The 25,844-nt window shown below is 33.4% G+C and overlaps 1 protein-coding gene across 3 annotated transcripts in view; it reads left to right on the top strand.

Moving 5' to 3' along the window:
• Positions 1-25,844, top strand: part of LOC145277012 (basic phospholipase A2-like) — a 90,120-nt gene that overhangs the window by 52,114 nt on the left and 12,162 nt on the right. For all 3 annotated transcript variants that reach the window (XM_080128612.1, XM_080128611.1, XM_080128613.1), the window contains 2 exons: positions 15,527-15,622; positions 18,567-18,732. In XM_080128612.1, coding sequence (XP_079984738.1) covers positions 15,529-15,622; positions 18,567-18,732 — 260 coding nt within the window. In that variant the 5' untranslated portion in view covers positions 15,527-15,528. The remainder of the gene's footprint in view (positions 1-15,526; positions 15,623-18,566; positions 18,733-25,844) is intronic.

Below are 25,844 nucleotides of genomic sequence, written 5' to 3'. Positions count from 1 at the left end.
AAAAAACGTTGAAAGCATATTTTATGTTTGTAACAATACAGATAATATATGTCTGAAATTAATCCCAAACTTCGAATGGGCAACTGACTTTATTTTTTATATAAGCCTAGCAGCGCTATATGGCGTTGTCTGGGATCCTAATTTCTTTAAAGTACGTGGATTACAGAAAATAGATAAACGCCAAACTTTCACGAAAAACACTCGTCTAGCCAAGACCACTATCAATAATTTCTCCCACTCTTTATCTGATTCCATCAGCTTCTTTCTTAGAACTGCACGACTGTGGAACTCTCTTCCGTTTGCCTGCTTTCCAGTTGACTATAATTTGATTGTCTTCAAGTCCAATATAAACAAGTTCTTGGTGAACCGTCCGCCTAAGTAATCCAATTTACAAAATTTCCACTACTTATGATTACTATGCTATAATCCCATTGACTTATGATCTACCCATTAACCCTTATCCTCGAGTGGCCTCCGGGCCTTGATAAATGGTGACTCTTTTGTAAAAAAAAAACGCAAAACGAAATAATTTTAGTGATGTTTCAGCTCATTTCACGAAAAATTAAACTGACTTTATTTTATAAGATGAAACAATCCACTAAAAGATTGTCTGTATAAAATATATTGAAGTGTTTGTGTTCATTGAAAACAGATCAATACTACGATGATGAATATGTTAGTACAGAATATTCCTCAGGGTAAAATGATTTACCGAATCGGGAAAGCGTGGAAACTATATAGGCATATACCGAGTTAAGGGCAGAATAGGTTCAATGATTGATATAATAATTAAATGAATGATTTTGCGCTACGAAACAATTTCTATCAAGAATTGTGAATGTCACCGTGATTAAAGGAATAATCTGTGAGATGGTCAACATCCTGAAATTTGGAATATAGACTTTTGTCATTTGTTTGTTATATACTCTGTATTTATGAGCTTTATGAATTGTGTGTGTGTGTGTGTGTGTGTGTGTGTGTGTGTGTGTGTGTGTGTGTGTGTGTGTGTGTGTGTTTAGAGGTACCACATTTATACAAACATTTAGACATGGTAAGCGGAAATCGCTTTCGGCTACCATCTCGTCAAGAAAAAAATCGATAGCATACAATTAAAACTAATATTATTGGCGGAAATAAAGCGCAATGGGAGAATTTTTAATTATTTAAGGTGCAAAAAAAAACGATTAAAATAAATAATGTACTTCGATAAACGTGTATAAGACGACACCGCGTGGAGAAAAATGACACCGCGTGGGAGAAAAAAAAATAGAAGAGATAGGATCAAAGTTCCCCAAAGAGATTTAACGCTTTAATCGATTCCGTCTCCCGGCACAAAGAAGATTTTAGAATCACGATAGAGACAGATTCCAAAATTTAAAAATGATTTTTAGAATTCGCTCTATGTAGTACATCAAACCACTTTATTTTATACTTATTGGCACAACAAGAATTCTCAACCAAATGCTGACCAATAGCAAAGTCCAAAGTTACGAAGGAAAGGAGACTTCCCTGTTTAATCTTGAATGGAACGAGTCTGCAAATGTAAAGAAGTCCGCCCAACATGTTCGCCAATAAAATTTTTCATTGTATCGATTTTCTCGTGGTGAGATGATAGCCAAAAGAGCTCTAAAAAGATTTCCGCTTATCATGTTTTAATGTGTGTGTGTGTGTGTGTGTGTGTGTGTGTGTGTGTGTGTGTGTGTTTAAACAACGCTTATATTAGAGAAAACATAATGACTTTCATATCACATGCGCCACGCGTAATTTTCCGACATTTGAAAATATCACCGCAGATGAACAACGCACGGATTATATATTAACTATAATATTCAATTTACAAACATAGCGCGGGAAAAAAAGAAAAATTGTATTAAATTTTTATGATGGTTTGTTTAAAATTAATATTTATATAATTATATTTATAATATATATATATATATATATATATATATATATATATATATATATATATATATATATATATAATTTGAGGTTGCTATTTTCCAAAGGTAGGGTAACCAGTGAAATATAACGATGTTTATACAAGAGTGCCCAATACAGAAGTAGAGCAGTTTACATTTGTCTTTTGTTGCTACACAGTCATGAGCATGTTTCGGTCTACTAGTATTTACTAACTAGAGACCTCATCAGGCAACAACCCTTATTTTCGAAAATGGAATTCTGAATCGGTTAGAATTCCATTTTCGAAAATAAGGGTTGTTGCCTGATGAGGTCTCTAGTTAGTAAATACTAGTAGACCGAAACACGCCCATGACTGTGTAGCAACAAACTACTGCTTATGTAAAGACAAATATATATATATATATATATATATATATATATATATATATATATATATATATATATATATATACTGCGTGTGCGCGTATATACGGGGCATATTTTCATGAAGACAAATCTTATTGAAAATGCTAAATACTATCTTTTTCGATTTTCTTTTCTTTTTTATGATTCATCGAGTATCCGTACGTTTTAGATTCTATTCTCGCGAGTACTTTCGATTGATTTATTCTATTGTCTTCATGCGATATATTAGTCTCTGGGGCGTTTATATCTACTAAGTTCTTCGAACGGTGCAGTAATGTATGGCTTTGTAAATGAACGCAAGAGTGAGGAGACGCCGTATGCGGGACGTGATAACGTGCGAAGCTCGTGAGAGAGAAAATTTTAAGAGTAAAAAAATTATCAGTTTAGGATTTGTTGGAGTCAATTAACAAGCTAGGCATTGTAAAATATCGGTAAGTTTGTTTTTTTTAAAACCCTATATTACTACATCGTATGAAGAACTCAGCAGATACACCAGAGAGTATCTTGTACCTCTACAAGGTCTGGGAGTATCCATTGCCTCTACAAGGTCACCATTCGCCGATGCATAGAGTATTGTTGCCACATTTGGTAAATCTTCTACTTGTCTCTCATTTCTAGACAGGGTTTAAAAAGTAATGACCAACCTAATAGGTTCTGTACTGTCAACCAAACTCCAACCTCTGTCCTACCGACAAAATGTTGTATCCCTGCGCCTATTTTATAAGTATTTTAATCGTAGATGCTCCGACGAATTTCAAGCCCTTGTATCCCTTGACGTAAATACCCCTCGACTAACCCGACAAATAGCAAAATCTCACCCCTACATTGTAGAGATCCATGGATGCCTTCTACTCAAATAGTTTCTTCCCTCGAACTGTTAGACTTTGGAACTCCCTCCCTACTTTCCCGACTGTTCTAACATGCAGAAGTTCAAGTGCAATGTGAACAGACATCTGGTCTTGGATGTGACCTTAAACTATATCTAATGGTGAGGCCCAAGCTTGATGGCTTTGGGGAGTGTGGAGCCACGCTTTAATTGGCATTGCTCCCAGGTCCACTCTGATCCGGAGTGGTAGTCCCTGTTAGGGTCCCAACTATGGGTTAAATAGAAATCGATTTGAAAAAAAAAAACAAATATACTCTATTAAAAAAAATTCTTCAAATCCACTGGATTTGGCATTAAATAACCTGAAAAGAGTTGATATGCCGTAAAACAAAAACAACTAACCAACCAATGAACATACATTTTGCGGCTCATCTCTCTACAGAGTAGATGTTTACTTGCTGCCCAACATAGCAAGACGTAACACAAGGTCAGGAAGGGAATCACTCAGGCCTAGAAAAAATTGCCTGGGCATCTTCATCAGCATTGCCCAGTAGAGGCGCCTCCTGCAACCTGCAATAAACTTGCCTCACCTGAAATCCGGGTGGGCAAGCCTTGAAGGGTGGACCATTAGGCGGCGTACCTCTGACAGGTAATGGGCCACGTAAATCGCCATCACATGTCGGGCTGATTGTCAAGAACGGATTCTTCACTGGAACATTCTACTCAGGTCTTTAAGCAACCGAAGCAGCAGAGGGACCAACCCTTAATGAAATTTAATATATAGGGTATTCGAACCCATGCAACACTTTATATTTCGATTTTAACCGGGGAAAATCGGTGCAATAGTCTAAAAATTAACAAATAAACGACGACATTACGAATATGCATGCGTAACGTAATAGCTATTGGTTCATATTTTAATTTTGAGCCTTGCAGCAAGCATATCTTCATAGCTCAGGCATTAACGTCAAAGGAAAAAGTAAATCGTAAGTTAAACGTTTTGGTTTCGATTCTCGGTAGTGGCGCACGAGTCATTATTTTTTATTTTTTATTTTTGAAAGTTTTTAAATAATTATTATATATTGGGTCCAATATAATATAATAATAATTAAGAAATATACATTAATGAAAATATCATGTTTAAGTGTATTTTATGACCGGGCAATGTTGGGAGGCCTGCTAATATATATATATATATATATATATATATATTCAAACAAATATTATTAAATGCAACGGAGACACTTTATTTTATAATTCTTTTTTTTTATTTGTAAAATTAAAAAAAAAGAATTATAATGTAAAGTGTCTCCGTTGCATTTAATACTATTTGCTTGAATGAAAAAATGCTGCCTAAATATGCCAATTTCAAATATATATATATATATATATATATATATATATATATATATATATATATATATATATATATATAATGGAGTCAATTATTCCTCTAAAGAAAAAACATTATAGCTTCGCAAACGCAGACGCCACATAAAGTCATGTTATGTAAGTTTTGTACATATTTGCAGTCGCATTCATCCGTTATGATAAAATCCTATATTATTTCCTAGGAGAATCACAATCAATACCACGTCTATATTAAGAGCGGTAGCAAATTTTTTTCTCCCTAATTATTTTTTCCTTCCATACTTCCAGTCGTAACCGGATAGTTCATTATTTTTTATGTACGAGCCGTTCTACGAGCCGTACGTAACTGTTTCTTAGCCAGATACATGTGACGTTATTTTTTGTTTGTTTGTTTGTTTGGTTTCAGTTCTGAATATAATGATCTCTCCCTCATACAAATCCGATCGCTCCCATTCGTTGTACGCTTACGTTCCTCAGAATAAGAGATTATGACTTAGCGGTCATTTATAACACAAAACCAGAAGGCGTCACTCAATCCCAGGGAATAAAACGGCCTACTCATTTACCAAAGCGCATTCGCGCAGAAATAAACATCTCCGAGATTTATTTTTTCAAACGCTCCCTTTTTATAGTTAGCATTTGTTTACACCCGTAGTTACTTTTATTCTTCTTTTTGTTATCTTTACTTTATTATTTGGTTGCGCTTATGTATTTTACATAGTCACATACAATACGGTAAAAATTATTATTATTATTATTATTATTATTATTATTATTATTATTATTATTATTATTATTATTGTTGTTATTATTATTATTATTGTTATTATTATTGTTATTATTATTATTATTATTATTATTATTATTATTATTCGTAATAATAGTAGTAGTGGTGGTAGCAGGAGTATTTTCATTCGTTATGATCGTTAAGATCCACATTTCCTTATTTACAAAAGCGTTCTCCGGTTTAATCTACGGATGCCCAACGGTATACATAATTTACCGTTAAAAACTTTCTTTTTTCAACAGTAAAATGACACTAGGTTTCCACTGTTTAACTAAGGAAAATCTCTTTATTCTAACTTTTATCACATACCAAATATAACATTTACAATAAAAATATATTTATGAACTTCTGAGGTGTTGGTAATTTTGTTTTGTTTTTTTGTTTTGTTTTGTTTTTTATTGCATTTTCACCCCAAACAAGGCACATTGCCACTTTGTTGTAGGGGGTATTATCAAGTACATAAGCATTAGGGGTATTGTGTAGGGAGTTGGGCAGCAAGATGTCGGTTCACGTTACACTTGAACTTCTGCATGTCAGTACAGTTGGGGAAGCAGGGACCCGAAAGAGAATTCCAAAGTCTAGCGGTTCTAGGGAAGAAACTACCGGAGTAAAAGGCTCTCTTACATCTAGGGATCTCTACTGTGAAGGGGCGCGATTTTGCTGCTTGTCAGGTTTGTCGGAGGGCACTTTGTTTTTTTTTACTGAAACATCATGTTGGTATGTTTATTTTTTTAATTTTGTTTTTTGTTGTTTTTTTATCATGTTGGTATGTTTATTTTTTTTTAATTTTGTTTTTGTTTTGTTTTGCTTTTTTTATCATATTGGTATGTTTATTTTTATAACCGCACATAAAAAAATAGAACTTTTAATTATACAGTTTTCATTCGAACTTTTAAAACGATAATATTTTTATAAACTGATTTTTTAATCAAAGATTACAAGTGTTGGTATGTTTGTATGTTTTTTTTTGTTTGTTTGTTTTTTAGTCAAACATAAACATAGATCTTGCATAATAAAACTATATAATAAACTGTTTTTGCAAACATTTTTATAAGTATTTAGAAAAGAGAACTTTAAGAAAAAACTTATGCACTGTGTTCCGTGTTAAAACAAAATTACAAATAATTAAAATATATTTTTGGATTGTTTTGTTATGCACGGTTCTGTCCCTGGCATCACCCAATCTAATAATTGGAGTTAAAAACTGATTTTAGACTTTTCATTATACAATTTATCGTTGAAACTCACATTACATTTTTATATGATGTCATACACACATATATATATGTGTGTGTGTGTGTGTGTGTGTGTGTGTGTGTGTGTGTGTGTGTGTGTGTGTGTGTGTGTGTGTGTGTGTGTGTGTGAGTAAATAGTTAATAAAACATGTTAAAAAAACACTTTGAAAAAGAGTTATAAACATATTTAATTTGAAAAAGAAACACTAAATAAGTGGAAAGTCCTATATATATATATATATATATATATATATATATATATATATATGATTGTTGAGCTGGATTAAATCCGACGATATGAAATAAAATGGAGGTGAAAGGACCTGGATACTCAACGTTTCGCCCGATTTATGCGGGCTTCTTCAAGAGGGATGGTACGCCGGAAACTATCTGTCAAGGTCTACAAATAAACGCCAGTAAACGCTTCAATACAGCACTAACTGCCAGTAATTATCATTTCTTTCCATATATATAGGTATGTGGAGGTAAGCAAATAAGGTTAGCGTGAAACCAAATTTTAATCTATGGATGATCAACAGTATATATAATTCGTCTCAAATATAAAGTTACATTTTTTAAATCAAACATTTCAAATAGTAAAATGATATATATATATATATGTTGATCATCCATAGATTAAAATTTGGTTTCACGCTAACCTTATTTGCTTACCTCCACACGAGGGCAGAGTTAGTTACAAGGTCGTTTTTTGATGTGGGGAAAATCCAGCTCCCTTAAAAGGGGCACTCTGGATAGGAACAAAATTTTAGATTGTCTCAATCATGTAGGATTTCTCCTCCAGTGATTGCGGACAGAAAAGGTGAATTGTAGCATCAGAACAGATACTCAACTGTGATCTTGGCCCGAAAGCCTATGATACTACATTTGCTATTTACTCTTCGCGGTTAATGTGATGTAGAGGGCCAAATGAAAACTTAACATTAAATAGCTAATTTCTACAGGTTTTGGGGCCTGGTATGGACGAATATCACTGGTACATTAGCCGCAAGCAAGTAGTTTTTATATTATGTTATTCCTTAATTATTTTTTCATATTGCTTTCACTGGTTATCATTCTTAATACAAGGAGGGGGTGTTTTGTTTTGCTTAGATCATGCGTCAAGTGTTATATGTAACAAGGGAAAAAATGACGGCTACTTTAAAGTACAGGGTGACCCAAAAAAAACAGAGGACATTCAATTGTTTTTCTGAGCATTTTACAGTCAACGGAGAAAAAAGGCCAAAGACCCGAGTGTTTTGATGTGATGTTTAGAATATAATAAACTAGTTATGACCAAAGTTTAATTTCATTCGGACAAAACACTAAGAAACGGGGACTAATTAGAGTTGGGCCTGTTTTTTTTTTGGGGGGGGGTCACCCTGTATTACATAAAACATGGGAATATAAAGTTAACGTATTAATAATAAACGTACTACTGAAGTTAACGTATGAATAATAAACGTACTACTAACGTTAAGGAGAAGAATCAGCTGTCTATTGAATTTTGATACCGAGAATTGTGAGGAAAGAGAAGAATAGTTAACATAAATATTATTCGCCGGTGACAAATTTAACTGTGATATTCGTTTATACCGTACCTGAATACCTTTAGAAATCAACTTTTTAAAGGTAAGTCTTCATTTAGTCATCAAGTAACAATGACTATGTTCCCATCAGTATATAAGGAGCAAGTTAATAAACGCTGACGGCCATGTTTAAATTTCATATATTTTCTTTCATGCCAATGGGATTTTGTGTTTTCAACAAACGAACGCAGTTCGCTTCGGTAATCAGACAATGTTTACACCAGACCCAAGTTTACACCTGACACCGATACCGTATGCTTTTGCTTCACCTGTTCTTTATTGTGATTAAATATTAAATATTTATTGTGATTAAAAATTAGTACAAAACTGATTTTTTTGGACAGTGTTCGTGTCAAGCAAGAAGAATAAATAAGAAAAACAATGACCGCTGTGTTTACTTAGACTTATTATGGCGATCCCGTAAGATAACGAGACTTCAGGGCATCTAATGTGCATATGAAAGGCAGACGAGTTCAATAAAAAGCATTCCTTTTGGCAGGAGTGATTTTTGTCAAATGTGTATGGAATTTTGAGATCGAAAATTGTGAAAAGGAGAAGAATCAGCCGAATTCCAGAAATTATGAAGAAGGATAAGAATAAATTTTTGGGAGACTGCAAAATATTTTACAGCATTTGCAATAGTTCACTTTTAATAATATAATAATAACAGGATCAGATTTTATTCAATCTATGCTTATGCAGAAAACGGACTACGTCTTTTCGCATTATTAGTAGTATTTTTATTATTGTTGTTATGATAATACATCTGCTATTTTCTGGTTCATCAGTATTCGACAAATAAGAAGCATAGGCCAACAATTTTTGTTTATAACCGCTAGCAGCCATGTTAAAGTTTCATGTATTTATTCCATATCCAATCTCATTTTTCCCTTCAACAACGAAACAAAGTCCGATTCGGTAACCGGACAATTGTTAAATCAAACCTAGATTTATACCTGACACTGGTGCAGTACGCTTCTGCATCGCCTGTTCTTACAACTCGATATTTACAATAGTTTATTTTTTAATAACAGATTAATAAAAAACAACAGTCGGGTTTTATTTAATTGGAATATCGTAGTACGGTATACCAGTCAGCGCTCATGCTATAAAGTGACAATAATTACGTTAAAAGAGCAATGACTAACACGGATGAAAGTGCCCTCCACTATATGACAATGAACGACAGCTAAAGATAAGCGATTTGCCCAACAGTGCTCGCCAGTGTCATAAAGTGAAAGTAACTGCAGACGATTTCATTTCAGAGCAATTAAGTTCATTAAAGCTCGACACTGGTCATGATCAAGATTTGTAGAAGAACCCAGTCACACGCAATCATCTGCCTGAAGCTCAATTAAGAGCACTCCAATAGCAGCAGAAGACGCTCATGGTTGCTAGTGCTTGACACTGTACGCCGGAAACTATCTGTCAAGGTCTACAAATAAACGCCAGTAAACGCTTCAATACAGCACTAACTGCCAGTAATTATCATTTCTTTCCAATAGCGGCTGACGCTAATCATGACCACCAGTGAGTTTCAGTTTCAAAGCAGACAGTACCTACCAACAAACGCAAGTAATCGCCTATAAACAACACTAATCGCCAGTAACCAACAGTTATGCTAATCACAGTCAACCGCTTCTGCGAGTTGAAAATGCTAGACAGTAGAAGCCAGATAATTTCATTTGTTCCTAGGCTACCAGAGCCCGTTATTTTCTAAGTCCGGCAGTGGCCCCCACTAAAAACCGTACTTTAATTTGTTTATTTTGCGGGAGAAGCCTTACTGAATCTGATCTGTCTTTGTGACATACTGCCGCTGGGCAACGCCGGTACAAGGGTCCTGCTAGAATACACGCGCGCGCGCACACACACACACACATACACACACACACACACACACACACACACATATATATATATATATATATATATATATATATATATATATATATATACACTAGCAGGGGCATCCCGGCGTTGTCCGAGATGTAATGATTATCAATGAATGCTTAACACTCCCATATTTTTGTGTCATTGAAATCGGTGAAATCACATTTTTTAATCAAATCGAAAGCTTTGGTTGGGGATCCATCGCAGTTCACCGGGAGGAAGTTTCACATGCCTCCCCGCAATAAATTAGTCCACAATACATTTTAGTCTACATTGTAATGTAGAGTACCTACTGTTGATTTTATAGAATTACTCGCAGTTTAGTCGGGCTTTGCTCTGGCCTTATGTACTGATCACAACTTGCCCTACGTGTGAATACACTTTATGTAAGATTTCAAATCTTTATACCAAAAATTATCTGAGTAATTTCGTAGAGACCGCAGAGGTAAATTTTTTATAACTTGGACCCCAATTTTAACCCTTTAAAATTTATTACTTTGGTCTCAAATCAAAATACAAAGTTTTACTCATGTCCACATTACCTACATCTAAAATTCCAAGTGCTTAGACCCAAAATTGGCGGGGAAATTTGGTAGAATCTGCAAAGATCAACTCTTTCAATTCAGACCTTTTTCCAGCTAAACTTTTGCTCAAAAACTAATTAAAATGCTTGCCGCATGGCTGAATACCCGTTATTATAAATTTCAAACGTTTAGACCCAAAATTGGCTGAGTAGTTTGCTAGACACCGCAAATGCCAAATGTTTGTAACTTTGACCTCTTGGCAGCTCAAATTTTCGCCCCAAATCGATGAAAAAGCTTGCCCTATCTCTGAATACACTTTATGTAAAATTTCAATTGGCTAAATAATTTGGTAGAGACTGCAGAGTTCAATTTTTTTTTTAACTTTGACCCCAATTTTGGTCCCTTAACATTTATTTTTGTGGTCAAATCCGATTAAAATATTTGATTCATGTCCAAGTAACCTACATTTAAAATTTCAAGTGTTTAGGACCCAAATTGGCGGATGAGTTTGGTAGAGTTTTCAAAGATCAAATCGTTAAACTTTGATCCCTTGACAGCCAAATCTCTGGCCGAAAATTGATTAAGAAGATTTTTCCAAATCTTAATACTCCTTATGTCAAATCTCGAATATCTAGACCGAAACTTCACAGAGTAATTTGGTAGGGAAATGTACACACACGCACACACATACACACACACGTTTTCACTTTTATAAATATATAGATTATTTTATATTATATATATTTATTTATATATGCATATATATATACATATATATATGCATATATATACGTATATATATGTGTGTATGCTTATATGTATGCATATATATATATATATATGTATATATATATATACGTGTGTGTGTGTGTGTGTGTCCTTGCATCGTCTTTGGTTACTAAGCGATTCCCCATATTATCATTAACCGATGCTTCTAATGTAGACATATTAAATTTAATAGCTCTACACGCGCATTCTAACGTTTCTCTACAACGATAATGACATTTAAAATGTATCCAAGAACATTAGAAATTTGATGTCTATGACGGAAGGTCGTTAGATTTCGACAATGGTGAAAAAAGGAAAAAAAATTGTGTATACATTATTAAGAATCTGAAATAAAACTGTTCTTGCATCGTATTTGGTTTCTAAATGATTTTTTTATATTTTCGTTAACCGATACTTCTAATGTAGAAATAATATATGTATGTATGTATATATATATATATATATATATATATATATATATATATATTATACTAAAGTATATATATATATATATATATATATATATATATATATATATATATATATATATCAGTAGTTTGCATTCCAAAGCCAAAAATATCATTGTTTATATTTTTCTCTCAATATATTATTTTGTCTTACATGTGTTTCGTTGAATGGGGTACGAACAGCAAACAACTTTCAGACACAATATTTTCTTTAAAAAAAAAAAGCAGTTCCAAAGTTGTTGCTTTTTATTTGTTTGTTTATTTATTTTTTTTTTGTTCGTTTTTTGTTTTGTTTTGTTTAGTTCTGTTTTGTTTTTTGGGGGTTTTTTTTTGTTGTTTTTCGGGATAAAGAGAATAAAACTAGTGAAACTGAATTGAAGTTTTTAAGAGTTATTTAATTTATAAAAAAAAAACTTACTTGTTCAAGATATAATTGGGATGTTACATGAGAGAAGACCGAATTATTATTTAGTCCCACGAGGATGCCTTAGTGTTTACAGTACCCTATTTTATCGTCTATAATTTTAGCAAGCTTTCGGATTTTAGTTTCAAAACTAAATGTGGCACATTGATTTAAATTAAGGGGAGATATTTTCAGTATTTTAAATAATGGACTTATATTTAATTAAGTCTTCCAAACTGAGAGAATCCGAAACCAACGAGAATATAGCAAAGTGGCGTGTTTTATTTTCTATAATTACATCCGTGCTTACAATTCTGTTAGTTTCAATACTAAATGTAGAAAATTGTTTAAATTTCGGGGATATTATGCATAAAGTATTATTAATAGAGGTTTATATTTAATCAGACTCGATTTGCCAATCCAACGGTTTCAGGGATATAGGAAATGCGAAACTAATCTTTGCATTGAGTTTCAGTCAGTTTTGCTGCATCGTAGTAAACAAACTCAGGGAGTCCGCGATCACAAATGTAATAAAGGAAAAATAGATTCTAAAATAGAAGCGCTCTAAGAAGGCTTATCGTTCAAATATTATTAGTTTATTTATCTGTTGATTAGTCGTACTCAGATTTCTAGTCCGACGCTCAATTAAACAAAGCCTTTCGTATCTCTTAACCCTTGTGTTTCAATATTGGTTCTCTTTTCCTTTAATATGTAACATTTATTTGCAACTTACTTAACAAGTAGTTCCTTATTTCCCGCTAATTAAATATCAAGACGCTTCTCTATGCTGACAAAACTCCTACCTCACAGATTTCGTATATCCTTTGAGTACAGTTGCCTTCATGCGCAAAACATCCCTCTCGTATATTACTTTTCTTGCGAATCTATCAAGCTCCGAAAATTCCTGCTTCAACCAAGAATTCTGCCAGCCCACACACACTTAGCGTTATAATGATTATTTATTAGTGTTTTTGTGTTCAGCCATTTCGAGGAGGGGTCGTCACTTTTGCTTTTTGTTTTGATTTTTTCTATGAGTTATGTTTTCTGTCATCGCCGTGGGTGTTTCTCTATAAATTTCAATTTTCGATTTAATGAGTCAACACCCATCCTTTCTTTTCCATTTATAATCTGCCAAGACTTTCACGTCCAGTGCCTAATGCACCATTGTAAGTTGTTTATATACACACACACACACACACACACACACACATATATATATATATATATATATATATATATATATATATATATATATATATATATATATTATATTAGGTTTTTTATTGTTTGTTTTCTTTTAAGAAAGTCAAAGAATTTTAACAGCAAAAGTAAATTCATGTAGAACCGAAGTTTTTGTGTGAATCAACTAAAGACATTTCATCTTTTCACCCAATTCTCTACATGTCTGATGACTATCTTCCTTAAAAAAAAAACTCTGAGTTGGTCTCAGTCTATCTTGATTGGTCTTCCGGAACGAGGAGCGTCACTGAGATCAAAATTAATCGGGTGAACCAATCTCGAACAGTTCTCTCAGCTATAGCGTTTTCTCCATATACGACACAAATATTCTTGGTCACTTCACTCGCTTTTTGACCTCGATTAAAGGTGAAAAGAAGATGTCGAAAATGTGATTTTTTTTATCTACTTGACAATCCATTTGACGGTTCTGAAAAACGAGAAAATATTATATGAGCAAAAAACGATGACCATTATCTTGTAGAACAGAATACTTGCTTTCTAATGATATATAACACTTTGCCAAATATCAAAACATGTTTTAGAACAAGTTTTTTTTATGAAACGGCGGGAACTTATGCACCAACCTGATATATTTCTGAGTTTTATTTATTTTTATACAAATTGATCACTATATACCAAGGCCCAAAAGCTACTTGAGTATAAAACTCAATGTGTGTTTGGGATAATTAAGGGTTACGCCACATCACCCCTCGTTAGTCCTTATCATCGAAATGATATGGATGATATTACACAAAATAGTCGTGAACGGTGAAAGACGTTTGAAGGATCAAAGAGAAAGAATACTAGCTAGATCTCTACTGTTGAGTGCGAATGTTGAGACATTGGTCGTTACTTGCTAGAAATCAATGGTAAGTGAATGTTGCGATAATGCAAAGTCGTTATCGAAAGAAGTGGAGAATACTGGAAATATGGAGAGATTTTTTGTCACTCAGCCTCCATATAACACCACCATTTATTAGCAGTGAGTGAACTCTGATGAAGACCATTGCTAGAGCTCCTAGGGAGTACAAACAAAAATAATGGTAAATAAATACCTGGACAGTATCCATAATGAGTTAACTGGATCCTTCATCAGCTAAACAAAAGAAGAAACGTACACTAAAGAAAAGGGAAATTTGTAACAATTTACAATAAATTGCACTCGAACAATGACACCGTGCAACTCTATGTAAAAAGGAAAAAAGTTGTGTCTGGTAAGTATAGAAGACCGCTAGGATGATGCGATAAAAAAAAAACTATAAAATTGCATAACTTGAAATATAGAAAGAGTGGTTATCACAATGAAATTGGGCAAAAAGCTGCGAAATAAGGAAACATGAAGAGAAACAGCAACATTGATGATTCATAAGACTGGCTAAAGAAATTTCTTACAAAAACGCATAAAAAGATCCTTCAACAAATAAACAGAGTTTTTACTGACAGCCGCACAAAAAATGTGATCAAAATGAACTATATAAAAGCCAAAATAGACAAAAATCAGTAAAATAGTAAATGTAGACTCCATTGACAACGGGACGAAACAGTAGATCATATAAGTGAATACAGGAGCCCCTACCCAAGAAAAAATACAGACAGTCGGAGAGGCTCAAAAAATGAGTCTCAAATCTAATCGGTCCCGCACTATCGGCCAAGCTCCAAACTATGTCCCATCGCCGCAAAGTTGCATCCCTGTGCCTGTTTTACAAGTACTTTAGTGGAATGTGCTCTAATAAACTCGTAGCACAAATTTAACCCCTTCGCTGTTAAAATCTCTAGCCTTCTACACTAATTGTTTCCTCCTCGGAATTCTCACCTGTTTCCTGCTTTCCTTACTGCACTGCCATGCAGAAGCTTAAATTTAATGTGAACGGATATCTCGCTACTCAACTCCCTATGATCGCCTAACAGACATGATCCCAAGTGATAATACACCTTGTTTGGGGTGAAAAAAAAAGATTATTTTAAAGCCACGATCATGTATACTACAGTATACAGGTTAAAGGATTCAAGAATTATGAGTGTGTCTTGAAATGAGTATTCCAACTAGTTTTTACTTATACCTGTATATAACGATTTCTTTTCATTTCTTTTTCCCTTTTCAGAAATGCCGGAGAAGAAGACGCGTACGTTAAACTGTCGGCTAATACTTATAGTTGGCTCTCTGACACTTCTCTTTCTCGTCGTTCTTTTTTCTATCGGTAAGTAATTGCTTCACGTCTGATATATTCATGAAGGAATTAAGGAGATGGAATGTTTGTTTTATTTTCTAAATGACTGCGTACTGGTGGCTCACATCCAAAATGATGAACCATTACTTATATTAGTTACATCAGATCATCATCATCCTCATCACCATCATCCTCATCACATTAAAGTGTTTACACCATCATCATCATGAATAGAACAAAGAAAAAAATGTCGAAAATAAGTACATCTAAATGCGTAGACAGTTACCTTTAGATGTATTCTTCATTTTTTTTTTTTTTTTACTTACATTAAAGTGTTTACACCACGCTGGTAAATGCGGTTTCATTTTATAAAATGTATACTCATAAGAAAGATTACATGTAACATTGCCCGCTCTTTTTTTACTCGTCTTCAAATGCGAAGTTGAAAACAAGATTTTTATATATACAGCTTACAATTTATTTGTGATAGCATGTCGACATTCCTTTGATACACGACTGTCTTATATATGCACAACTCCAGGTTGGGAGGGAAGGGCAAAAAGCGGAATGTCCGCTCACTTCACTGCAAATCTAATTCTGATGTTTTTCTCAATATTATCTCTATCGGTTATGTAACTCTGAATTGTTTTTAATGCATTGATAAGTCGGCATGCTTCAAAATAAAAACAATACAATTTTTATAATTTTATAATTTCAATTTTAGTTTAAGAAATTATCAAAACAATCACAATCGCATTCCAAACACAACATCTACCCACACTCCTGACCTACACATCATTATCATGTAGATTAGTATTCTTAATTACTATCCTGATTTTTCGGCCATTCTAGGGTAATCTCGTTGCAGTTATTTGTAATCATTTTTAGAGCTAATATTCATATTTGTGCATAATCAGTAAGAGGATTGAAAAGATTTTGTGACTGACGTCATGACAAAAATTGAATAAATAATGTTTAGCAGCAGGTGTCTGACGCAGACGTGTACTGGAGAGCGGGTTAATCTTCTTTCTCCCTCTCTCTTTCCAAAGTCAGCTTCGGAATCTTTTAATCTCGAAAAATTAACAAGAACGGTCTTACGAGATCTTGGCCAGAGATATATAACGTCGATAAACTTATGAGTTTTTAATACATTGTTCAATCGACAAACTTTAAAATAAAAACAACACAATATTTACAATTTCAATTTTAGTTTAAATCTTGGAATTATCAAAACAATCATAGTCGCATTCGAAGCAAACGTTCATATTAGTTTTCCCGCTCTTCCAAAATCAGCCTGGCAATCATAAAAGACCGATCGTCTAACAAGCACAGTTTTACAAGATTCTGACCAGATGAATACATAATAACAATAAACCTATCAACAGTAAAATGGGTATTGTATCTTTTTAATAAGACTTCGTTGTAGATTGTGCACACACATTTCTATAGAGGAACTAAAGTTATGCGATAAATAAATGTGAACGTCTGATATAGATGAAGGAAGACTATAGTGATTGCAAACAATATTTACCCATTTATTTCTACGTAGAAAATGATTCCCTGCCTCCTTAAGGAACAAGACTACGAGACAGAATCGGACCGACGTCTTTGATTATCCACGCTACATAACAATATGTGTACAGTCACGTTATTAATGAATGTTCACAGATTTAAAAAAACAAAAACCGTTAGAATAATGAATTCCTCGAGTTTAAGTACGTCAACGTACACATATCTATGTACAACTAAAAAGTTATGGTGTTTTGAGGAGTTTGTTGCTATATATCGATTCTGAATTGGACAAGCTTAAATCAGCTGTTTCTTCCGACCAATCGCAGTGCAATTTTGCGTGTACTATAAAAACCTAAACACGAAGATTTCTATCGCTTTTTTCCGGTTTTCTTCCACAGTCGACACGTATGAGAACGATTCTCGTAAAATAGTGTACACACCCCGTTCTGCAGATATAGTGACAGACGCAAGGACAGACTTTCACGAATTGCTAAACACGGTCCTCAGTGGAACATAAACATGTCGCTCACTGAACTCACATACACAGTTCACGCTAATATCTTCTCACACCTTTATGTCTATTCCTTTTACACATACGTAAACGCACACGTTACCAGTTGAAATAAACACGTGTACTCAATTTCTCTTTACACACAAAACAATTCCCTTTACACCAGAACAATTTTGGTATCATACAGACTATGCGCTGTTGGGGTTCCTTTTTTTTCTAGTAAGAATTTGTGAGTTATTTTAGTTTTGTAGGGGCTAGAGGTTTGTTTGGTGGCGTATGTTAACGTCTTTATGTACTCTGTATGTTGTATAATGGATTTTGAAATAGACGAACATACATTAATTTGATATAGATAACCTAATAGGGCAGTGTAAAAATAAAGTGTTAAAAACGGATAAGAGTTTAGAGAACACAAAAAAATCTTCTGCTGATTATTTTTTGTTCAGCATTAGTCGAAAACGAATTATTTTTGCTTCAAACATAATTTCTATGTTTTTTGGGGGTTTTTTTTTGCCAATAGAAACAAAGTGTAAATACATTCTTTGTAGTTAGTTTCTCTCTCGTGCAAATACTAAGTGGCGTAATTTTTTCTACGAAATTTTACAAATGCTGTATATTTCGGTGTATAAGGCGACCGTCAGATAAGACGCGGTACAAAATTGGAACAAATTTTAAATAATTTATCATATATCGGTTGTATAAGACGATTGATAAATCACGAAACCATTATTTTTTTAGCCTAGGCTAGAGATTGCAACACCCGGTATCTTATGAAATATTGGTTTTTAAAAATGATTTTTTTAACTTTAAGGGTCGTCTTATACGCCGAAATATACGGTATGTTTCTTTGTAGTAGCTATAAAGTGGTAGGAGCTAGGAAAATAACACGCAAGAAGACGAATATAAACTAGTAATTAATTATTTTATTTCCTTTTGTTTCTGTTCTTGCAGTTGGATTTAATATGAAGCGAGTGAGTCGAGTATCAAAGCGTTCCATTCTTGCAATTTGCGACATGATACACACGTACACAAATCGGTCCTGTACAGATTTTAACCAATATGGCTGTTTTTGTGGCATCGGCTCCTACGGTTCGAAACCGTTAGACGCCATTGATAGGTAAGTACAATCATCCCTATATCTTCAGTTCCATTCATCATAAAGAGTTTTTACTTTGCCCATATTGTAGTCAATGAAGTCCCACACCTGATTTATGCTTCATAAGTAAGGGTGTTTTTTTTTTTTCCTTATTATTCATACTTTTAGACAACTAAACTACAAAGTTTCAACCTGATCAGATAGTTTTTGAGTTATCAATGTTTCCATGACTTAACTTCGAAGTAATAATCTGTAGGTTGTGAGTTCAGTCCCTGTACAGGACAGTACATTTTCATTTCCATTTACAGGTCTTATTTGCAAAGACTTCCCATCTGTGGAGCATCTTCACAAACTACAACATAGTTCTCTTCAAATCCAATGTCAGCAACTACTTGTCAAAAACGTCTAACAAATATTCAAACTTTCCTTATAGCATTGATCAATTTTTGGCTGTTAATCTATCCATCTCATCCTTACCTCCGAGTGGTTTTTCACTTGATATGTGGTGACCTAATAGTAAAAAAACAGATTCAAATTGAAAAATCGATTTCACTAAAAAATTTCTGAGAAGAAACTGGTATTGCAAACTGTTAGTTATTTGAATTTAAATTTATGTTATTTTTCTTTATAAAGAAGTCACTACTTATCAAGGCCCAGAGGCCACTCGAGTATAAGGGTTAATAAGTGTACAGTAGTGAACGGGGCAATATCATAGTAAACGTTAGTAGTGGAAACCTGATAAATTGGATTACTTACGGGGGCGACTCATGAAGAACTTGTTCATGTTGGACTTGAAGACGATCATATTGTAGTCAGCTGGAAAGCAGGGAAACAGGAGAGAGTTTCACAGAAAGAAGCTTTATTCATGGAATCTACATTAAGATTTAGGCACAGATAAAGAGTGGGGGAAATTATTGAAAGTGGTTTCAGCTAGACGAGTGTTTTTCGTAAAAGTTTGGCGAGGGGGACCATAAATTGAAGCTCAAACGAGCACTTTCTATGAAAATAACGATAAAGCAGAGACAGGTTCGCAACGTCTCTTTTGTGGAAAAGAGGTTGCAGGGAGGAGAAAAGAGCATTCCCGACTAGGCTACGAAGCCTATTTTGAACTCGGTCAAGTAAGGATAATCTGCTTCTAGCAGCTCCTGCCCAGATAGGCAACAGTACTCCATGTTTGGACGTAATTGGCTCTTATACAGGTTGAGAATTGCATTTGCGATTAGATATCTACTGGAGCGGTAGAAAGATCCTATTTTTCCAGTAACCTTGGCAACCGGTTTGATGTACGTGTTCCATTTCATATCAGGAGTAAACGTCAAACCCAGAAGCGTGTCAGAACATGAAGCCTCCTCAAAACGAAAGCTATTTATTTTAATTGATGTCAGATGGGGATCAGACTGTTGATGATGTAAAGTTAGAAGCTTGGTTTTAGATGCATTAAAATTAACAAGCCACCTTTTCCCCATTGCACCATATGATCAAGATCAGAGGAGAGAGAATCAGAGAGATGTTGGTTGTTTACAGCCTTTGAAACGTTGCCATAGATGGTATTGTCGTCAGCATAAATGTCTACGAATGATCTTAGGGTGTGATGTGGGAGATCATTGATGTAGATCAGGGAGAGAGTTGGGCCCAGGATGGAACCCTGGAGGACTCAACATTAATACTGTGAGCTTCTGATTTCTGCACTTCAACTATTACTCTTATAAACCTATCAAAGGGAACTGATTTAATAATTGAGAAGACATTTCCAGTTCTAGTATAGCTGGAGATCTTATGGAGTATACCTTTATGCCGCACCCTATAAAAGGCCTTTGATATGTCAAGAGCAATTGCCCTAGAAAAGATGCCTCCATCGATAGATTTGTAGATCATATGAGATATAACTGTTAGCACGTCTGCTGTATATCTAGTCGAACAGAAACCATATTGCATGTCACTAAGCAGGTTATTTTTGCTAGGGTGATTGACTACTTGTTAAATAAACATAGATTTCAGCAACTTAGTCATGACGCACAGGAGACTTATTATTGGTATGTACTAAGAGATGACCGATCACCTGAATTTTTAAATACGGGGCATACTGATGAGGTTTTCCAGGGTGTTGGGAAGCAATTCTCTTTAAGACAATGCTTAACCAGCTTCGTAAGTATGGGAGCTAGTTCTAGTTGAAGCTTTTTCAGCACTATAATTGGAATGCCGTCAGGGCCTGTTGCTTTACTTGACTCAAGGTTTTTGATTAGATTGACAACATCACGCACAACTATTTGTATGTCACATAACGTGTTTTCAGATACAGGAGGAAATACGGAGAGTTGGCGGCCTTTTAATCGCATAGGGTAGAATTAGCTGCAAAGTTCTTGGCAAAGAGTTTGGCTTTTTCATGCTGACGAGATTACCTAAGGTCCATTGATGATGGTTGTGATAGAGCACACGCTTTTGCTCAGGACCCTGTTTGTTATTTGCCAAAACTTGTGAAAACCAAGCCGCTGTTCAGCTACTTTAGAATTGACGAACTGAGCATACAACTCTCTCTCTCGTATTCTTTATTTTTATTTTACAGTGGCTTTAGTCTCAGTACATTTATTATGTTTGAAGCAATGGAAATAGTGATTTATGTGTGCAATAGCAGCAGCACATTCTGGTGTGAATCTCGGTTGACTGTTAGTTTTTTTCTGGATTTTTTTTTTTTTTTTTTTTGGCTGGTATGAAGAGGTTTATACATACAATTAACCATTTTATCAGGTCTGATACTATAGATACATGGAATGCAAAGGTAGATCTGATATAAATGTACGGAAACTATCCCAGTCAGCCATAGAGTATCGATATATTGTACGATGGAGAGGTATGTCGGAGGACTTATTTCATTTTGTTTTTATCTTAACTGAGACAACCGAATGGTCAGAAGATTCCAGTGGAGACAGAACACATAATGAACATAGCTCAGGGCAACTTGTGTGTAATGTTTTATTGCTTTGGGTTTCTGAATTATTTTATACAGGGAATGCTAATTCGTAATATTCGGACTACCGTTCTCTTGTTATTCGCAGAACGTTTCCGATGTAACTTCAGACCTTCTTTTGGTGTATCTTGTCAAACTCGAAAATTTTACTTTCAAACTCGGGAATCTGCACGAAACGAATGGAATCGTTTATTTTATGCAAGGGAGAATCATGGTTTCGTTCCGTCATCCAGAATCGAGTCGAAGTGTTCAGTAATTTGCAATTGTATTCTTAATATTCGTCACAGTAAAGATTGAACGTTCAACTCCCAGTGCTACTTACATCTGAATTTAACCTAGTACTTTATTCGGACATATCTAGCATTAATTGTGCGAGCCTTAAACCTTTTTCTTTACGTGTACAACCTTAATACTTATCACTATGAAGCATTTATTACTACATATTATATGTGTAAATGTGTACATATTTCTTAATGGAGACTTTATCTGTTATTTATGTAATTATTTGCGGACTGTTATCATCATCTTCATAGTTGTTGTTGCTTTTAACAGTAAAAAATGATTACCTATTATTTATGATAAATGGTTCTCATATTGTATGAAATTCTATACTAGGCTTGCTTAATATATGGTCTTTGTCCAATCGTTTTACTCTCCACCGTTCTTCTCTGTCTATAATTTTCACTTCATTCCATAAGGTAAATAGTTTCCCTTTTCCCTCCATATGTGGTCAGCCAGACCCAACAAGATACACGTGAATAAGGTCGGGGGTTACATCGGCCGAAACGTTGTGCAAATAACACTAAAGGTGAGAAGAATGCTCCAAATAATCAAAATGATACGAATTATTAATCCTCATCTAAAAAAAAAATCAGAAACATCATCTGAAAAAAAAATACCATTTTTCTTAATTTTCGAGATTGTAATATAGAAACAGAATATTTAGATGACAGGGGAGGGGCAGTACCTATAAAATACACTTCTGATAATATATCTGCATATATCTACATGTTATTATGACAAGTTTTTGTTTGTTTGTTTTATTTGTTTGTTCTTTGTTTTTTTTTTGTTTTGTTGTGTTTTTTGTTGTTTGTTTTCTGTTTTCTTTTCTTTTTTTGTTTCTTTTATTAAATGTGTTGAGTATAAGCATAGTTTTTTTTTATGGAGATCGATTTATTGTTACAAAAGATCCTATAAATCTGCAATAGTGTACGTTTATTCAGCTCCCCGTTTTTCTAAAAAATAACAATACTAATAACATAATACAGATATATATATATATATATATATATATATATATATATATATATATTTAGTGGAAATAGTAATTAATAAAAACTGAAGAAAGTGCTCAATACTGTTGACTGTTGTAGAGCAAATATACGTACGGAATCCTGATGATGTCCCCTGAAATAGGGGCGAAACGTTGATTACTATTACTTCTCGGTTTTCTTCTCAGGTAACATATATATATATATATATACGTATATATATATGTATATATATATATGTATATATATATCCATATATATATATCCATATATATATATATATACATATATATATATCCATATATATATATCCATATATATATATATATAGAGAGAGAGAGAGAGACAGACAGACAGACAGACAGACAGAGATAGGTAGATAGATAGATAGATAGATAGATAGATAGATAGATAGATAGATAGATAGAGTGAGTGAGTGAGTGAGTGAGTGAGAATTAGAGTGAGAGATAGAAAATAAAAAACACAAAATATACAACACTAAAGGGTCCTGTCCGAAATTTTGTGTATATTCTCAAGTTCGACAGAAAGATCCCTGAGTTTGACAAGATACACTTAAGAAGGTCGGAGTTTACATTGACCGAAATGTTGTACAAATAAAATTCAAGATGAGAATAGTAGTCCGAATTGTCTAAATAATTTGATTGCATTGTTAGGTGTAACTTTTATCGCCGCCTTTTTTATATGGAACGTGTGTACATATTTTTTTTTAAGTTAATAACAGGCATAGTCGATTAATCCTTTTACTTATGATATAAAACAAGAATAACTGTTTTGTTTGCATTGTTCTTGTTGGGGGGGGGGCATTCCATGTGTCTTTATAAGGCGTCCATAAATAACAGCGGAGACGAAAAGAGTGAGATCGGATACGCGTCAGAAGACCATATGAAAACCGAATTGACAATAGAACAGCTATTCACGAGAGGCTAATCATTCACATAGGCAAAAACACAGCTTTTAAGCAAATGTGAAGTTATTTATTCATTAGTATTTCTCTGTGTCATCATCCTCAATGCGATGACGTCATATACAATATAAGAAATATGTCTTAAACATTTTAGTAAAAGAAGGATGATTTGAGTCATCAGTCTTTTTTGTGATTACTATTAATTAACCTGTGTTTTGCTCTTTTATATAAATATAGTAGTAAGGAGATCAAACGTAGTCCGTTACTGAATTAAGATCTTAGATCCTTTTGTGCCCAGCTCATAGTATCATATTACCTAATTTTATTCTTAGTTTTTACATTTTGTTATATTCAGTTTTGGGGTACGAAGTTTTGTATATTTTATAATATTCATTTTTTGGGTAAGAAGTTTTTGCATTTTATAATATTCACTTTTATTGAGTATGAAGTTTTGCGCATTTTATAATATTTACTTTTGGGGTAAGTAGTTTGTACATCTTATAATATTCACATTTTTATTAAAAAGTTTTTACATTTTATAATATTCACTTTTTAGGTAAGAAGATTTTATATTTTAGAATATTTCCTTTTTAGTAAAAAGTTTGGTACATTTTATAATATACACTTTTGGGGTAAGTAGTTTTTACATTTTATAATATTCACTTTTATTGAGTATGAAGTTTTGCGCATTTTATAATATTTACTTTTGGGGTAAGTAGTTTGTACATCTTATAATATTCACATTTTTATTAAAAAGTTTTTACATTTTATAATATTCACTTTTTAGGTAAGAAGTTTTTATATTTTAGAATATTTCCTTTTTAGTAAAAAGTTTGGTACATTTTATAATATTCACTTGTGGGGTAAGTAGTTTTTACATTTTATAGTATTCACTTTTGGGGTAAGTAGTTTTTACATTTTGTAATATTCACATTTGGTGTAAGTAGTTTTTACATTTTATGGTATTCACTTTTGGGGTAAGTAGATTTAACATTTTATAATATTCACATTTTTGGTAAGAAGCTTTGTACATTTTATAATAATTTACTTTTGGGGTAAGATGCTTTACATTTTATAATATTCACTTTTAGAGTAAGAAGTTTTCTCACATTTTATAATATTCACTTTTTAGGTAAGAAGTTTTTACATTTCATAAAATACACATTTTGTGTAAAAAGCTTTGTGCATTTTATAATTTTTATTTTTTGAGCAGGAAGTTTTGTGCATTATATAGATGTAAGAGAGAAGGGGGGATGTAAAATTATGATGTTTTTTATATAGAATTACCGGCGCCGACTACGAAATAGACTTTTGGGATATGAAATTCAATCGGATCTACTATGATCACTTATGTATCAATAGAGTTAAAAAGGGTGTTAAAATACTCATTTATTGTAAGCATGATACGGAACAACATCCTGCAATAATACCCTCATTGGGAACTTTGCAGAGTTTTGAATCACCTTTTTTTAAGCATTACTTTTGACCAGGATAAGTATGATTTGTCAAGTTCGCATTAATGTGTTCAATATAATTAGTTTCTAGTATGACATAAAATTGCATCCGGTGGTATACACACGTATTTATACCATGAATAATTCGTAACAGTAAACACAACATCCATCATTTCCAACCCTCTCATAGTATTATTCATCATTCAATAGTTAATCTCATTAACTTCGAGTGGCTTTTAATCGTGGTAAATGATGAATCGGTTGTATTTTTAAAAAATGAACTCGAAACATTAAATGAATTGAATTGCGTTGATGTGCCGTAATTGAAATTTAGCAAAAACTAATATAAACTGCTGACCAACTATAAATAAAATATCAATGCTCAATTTATTTCATCATTAGTAAGACTCTAAGAAACTGATCATCTTTTTCTAAATTTTAGATATTATACGTCCGTGGTCACACTTTTGAAGACAGTACCAACTTGATGGTGGTCCGTTTTGTATATTTTACTTTTA

Source organism: Euprymna scolopes, chromosome 5, assembly GCF_053919585.1.
Source record: "Euprymna scolopes isolate OS-2025 chromosome 5, ASM5391958v1, whole genome shotgun sequence".
NCBI lineage: Eukaryota > Metazoa > Mollusca > Cephalopoda > Sepiida > Sepiolidae > Euprymna > Euprymna scolopes.
Note: the sequence above shows the minus strand (reverse complement) of the source record. Positions and strands in the feature narration are given on the sequence as shown.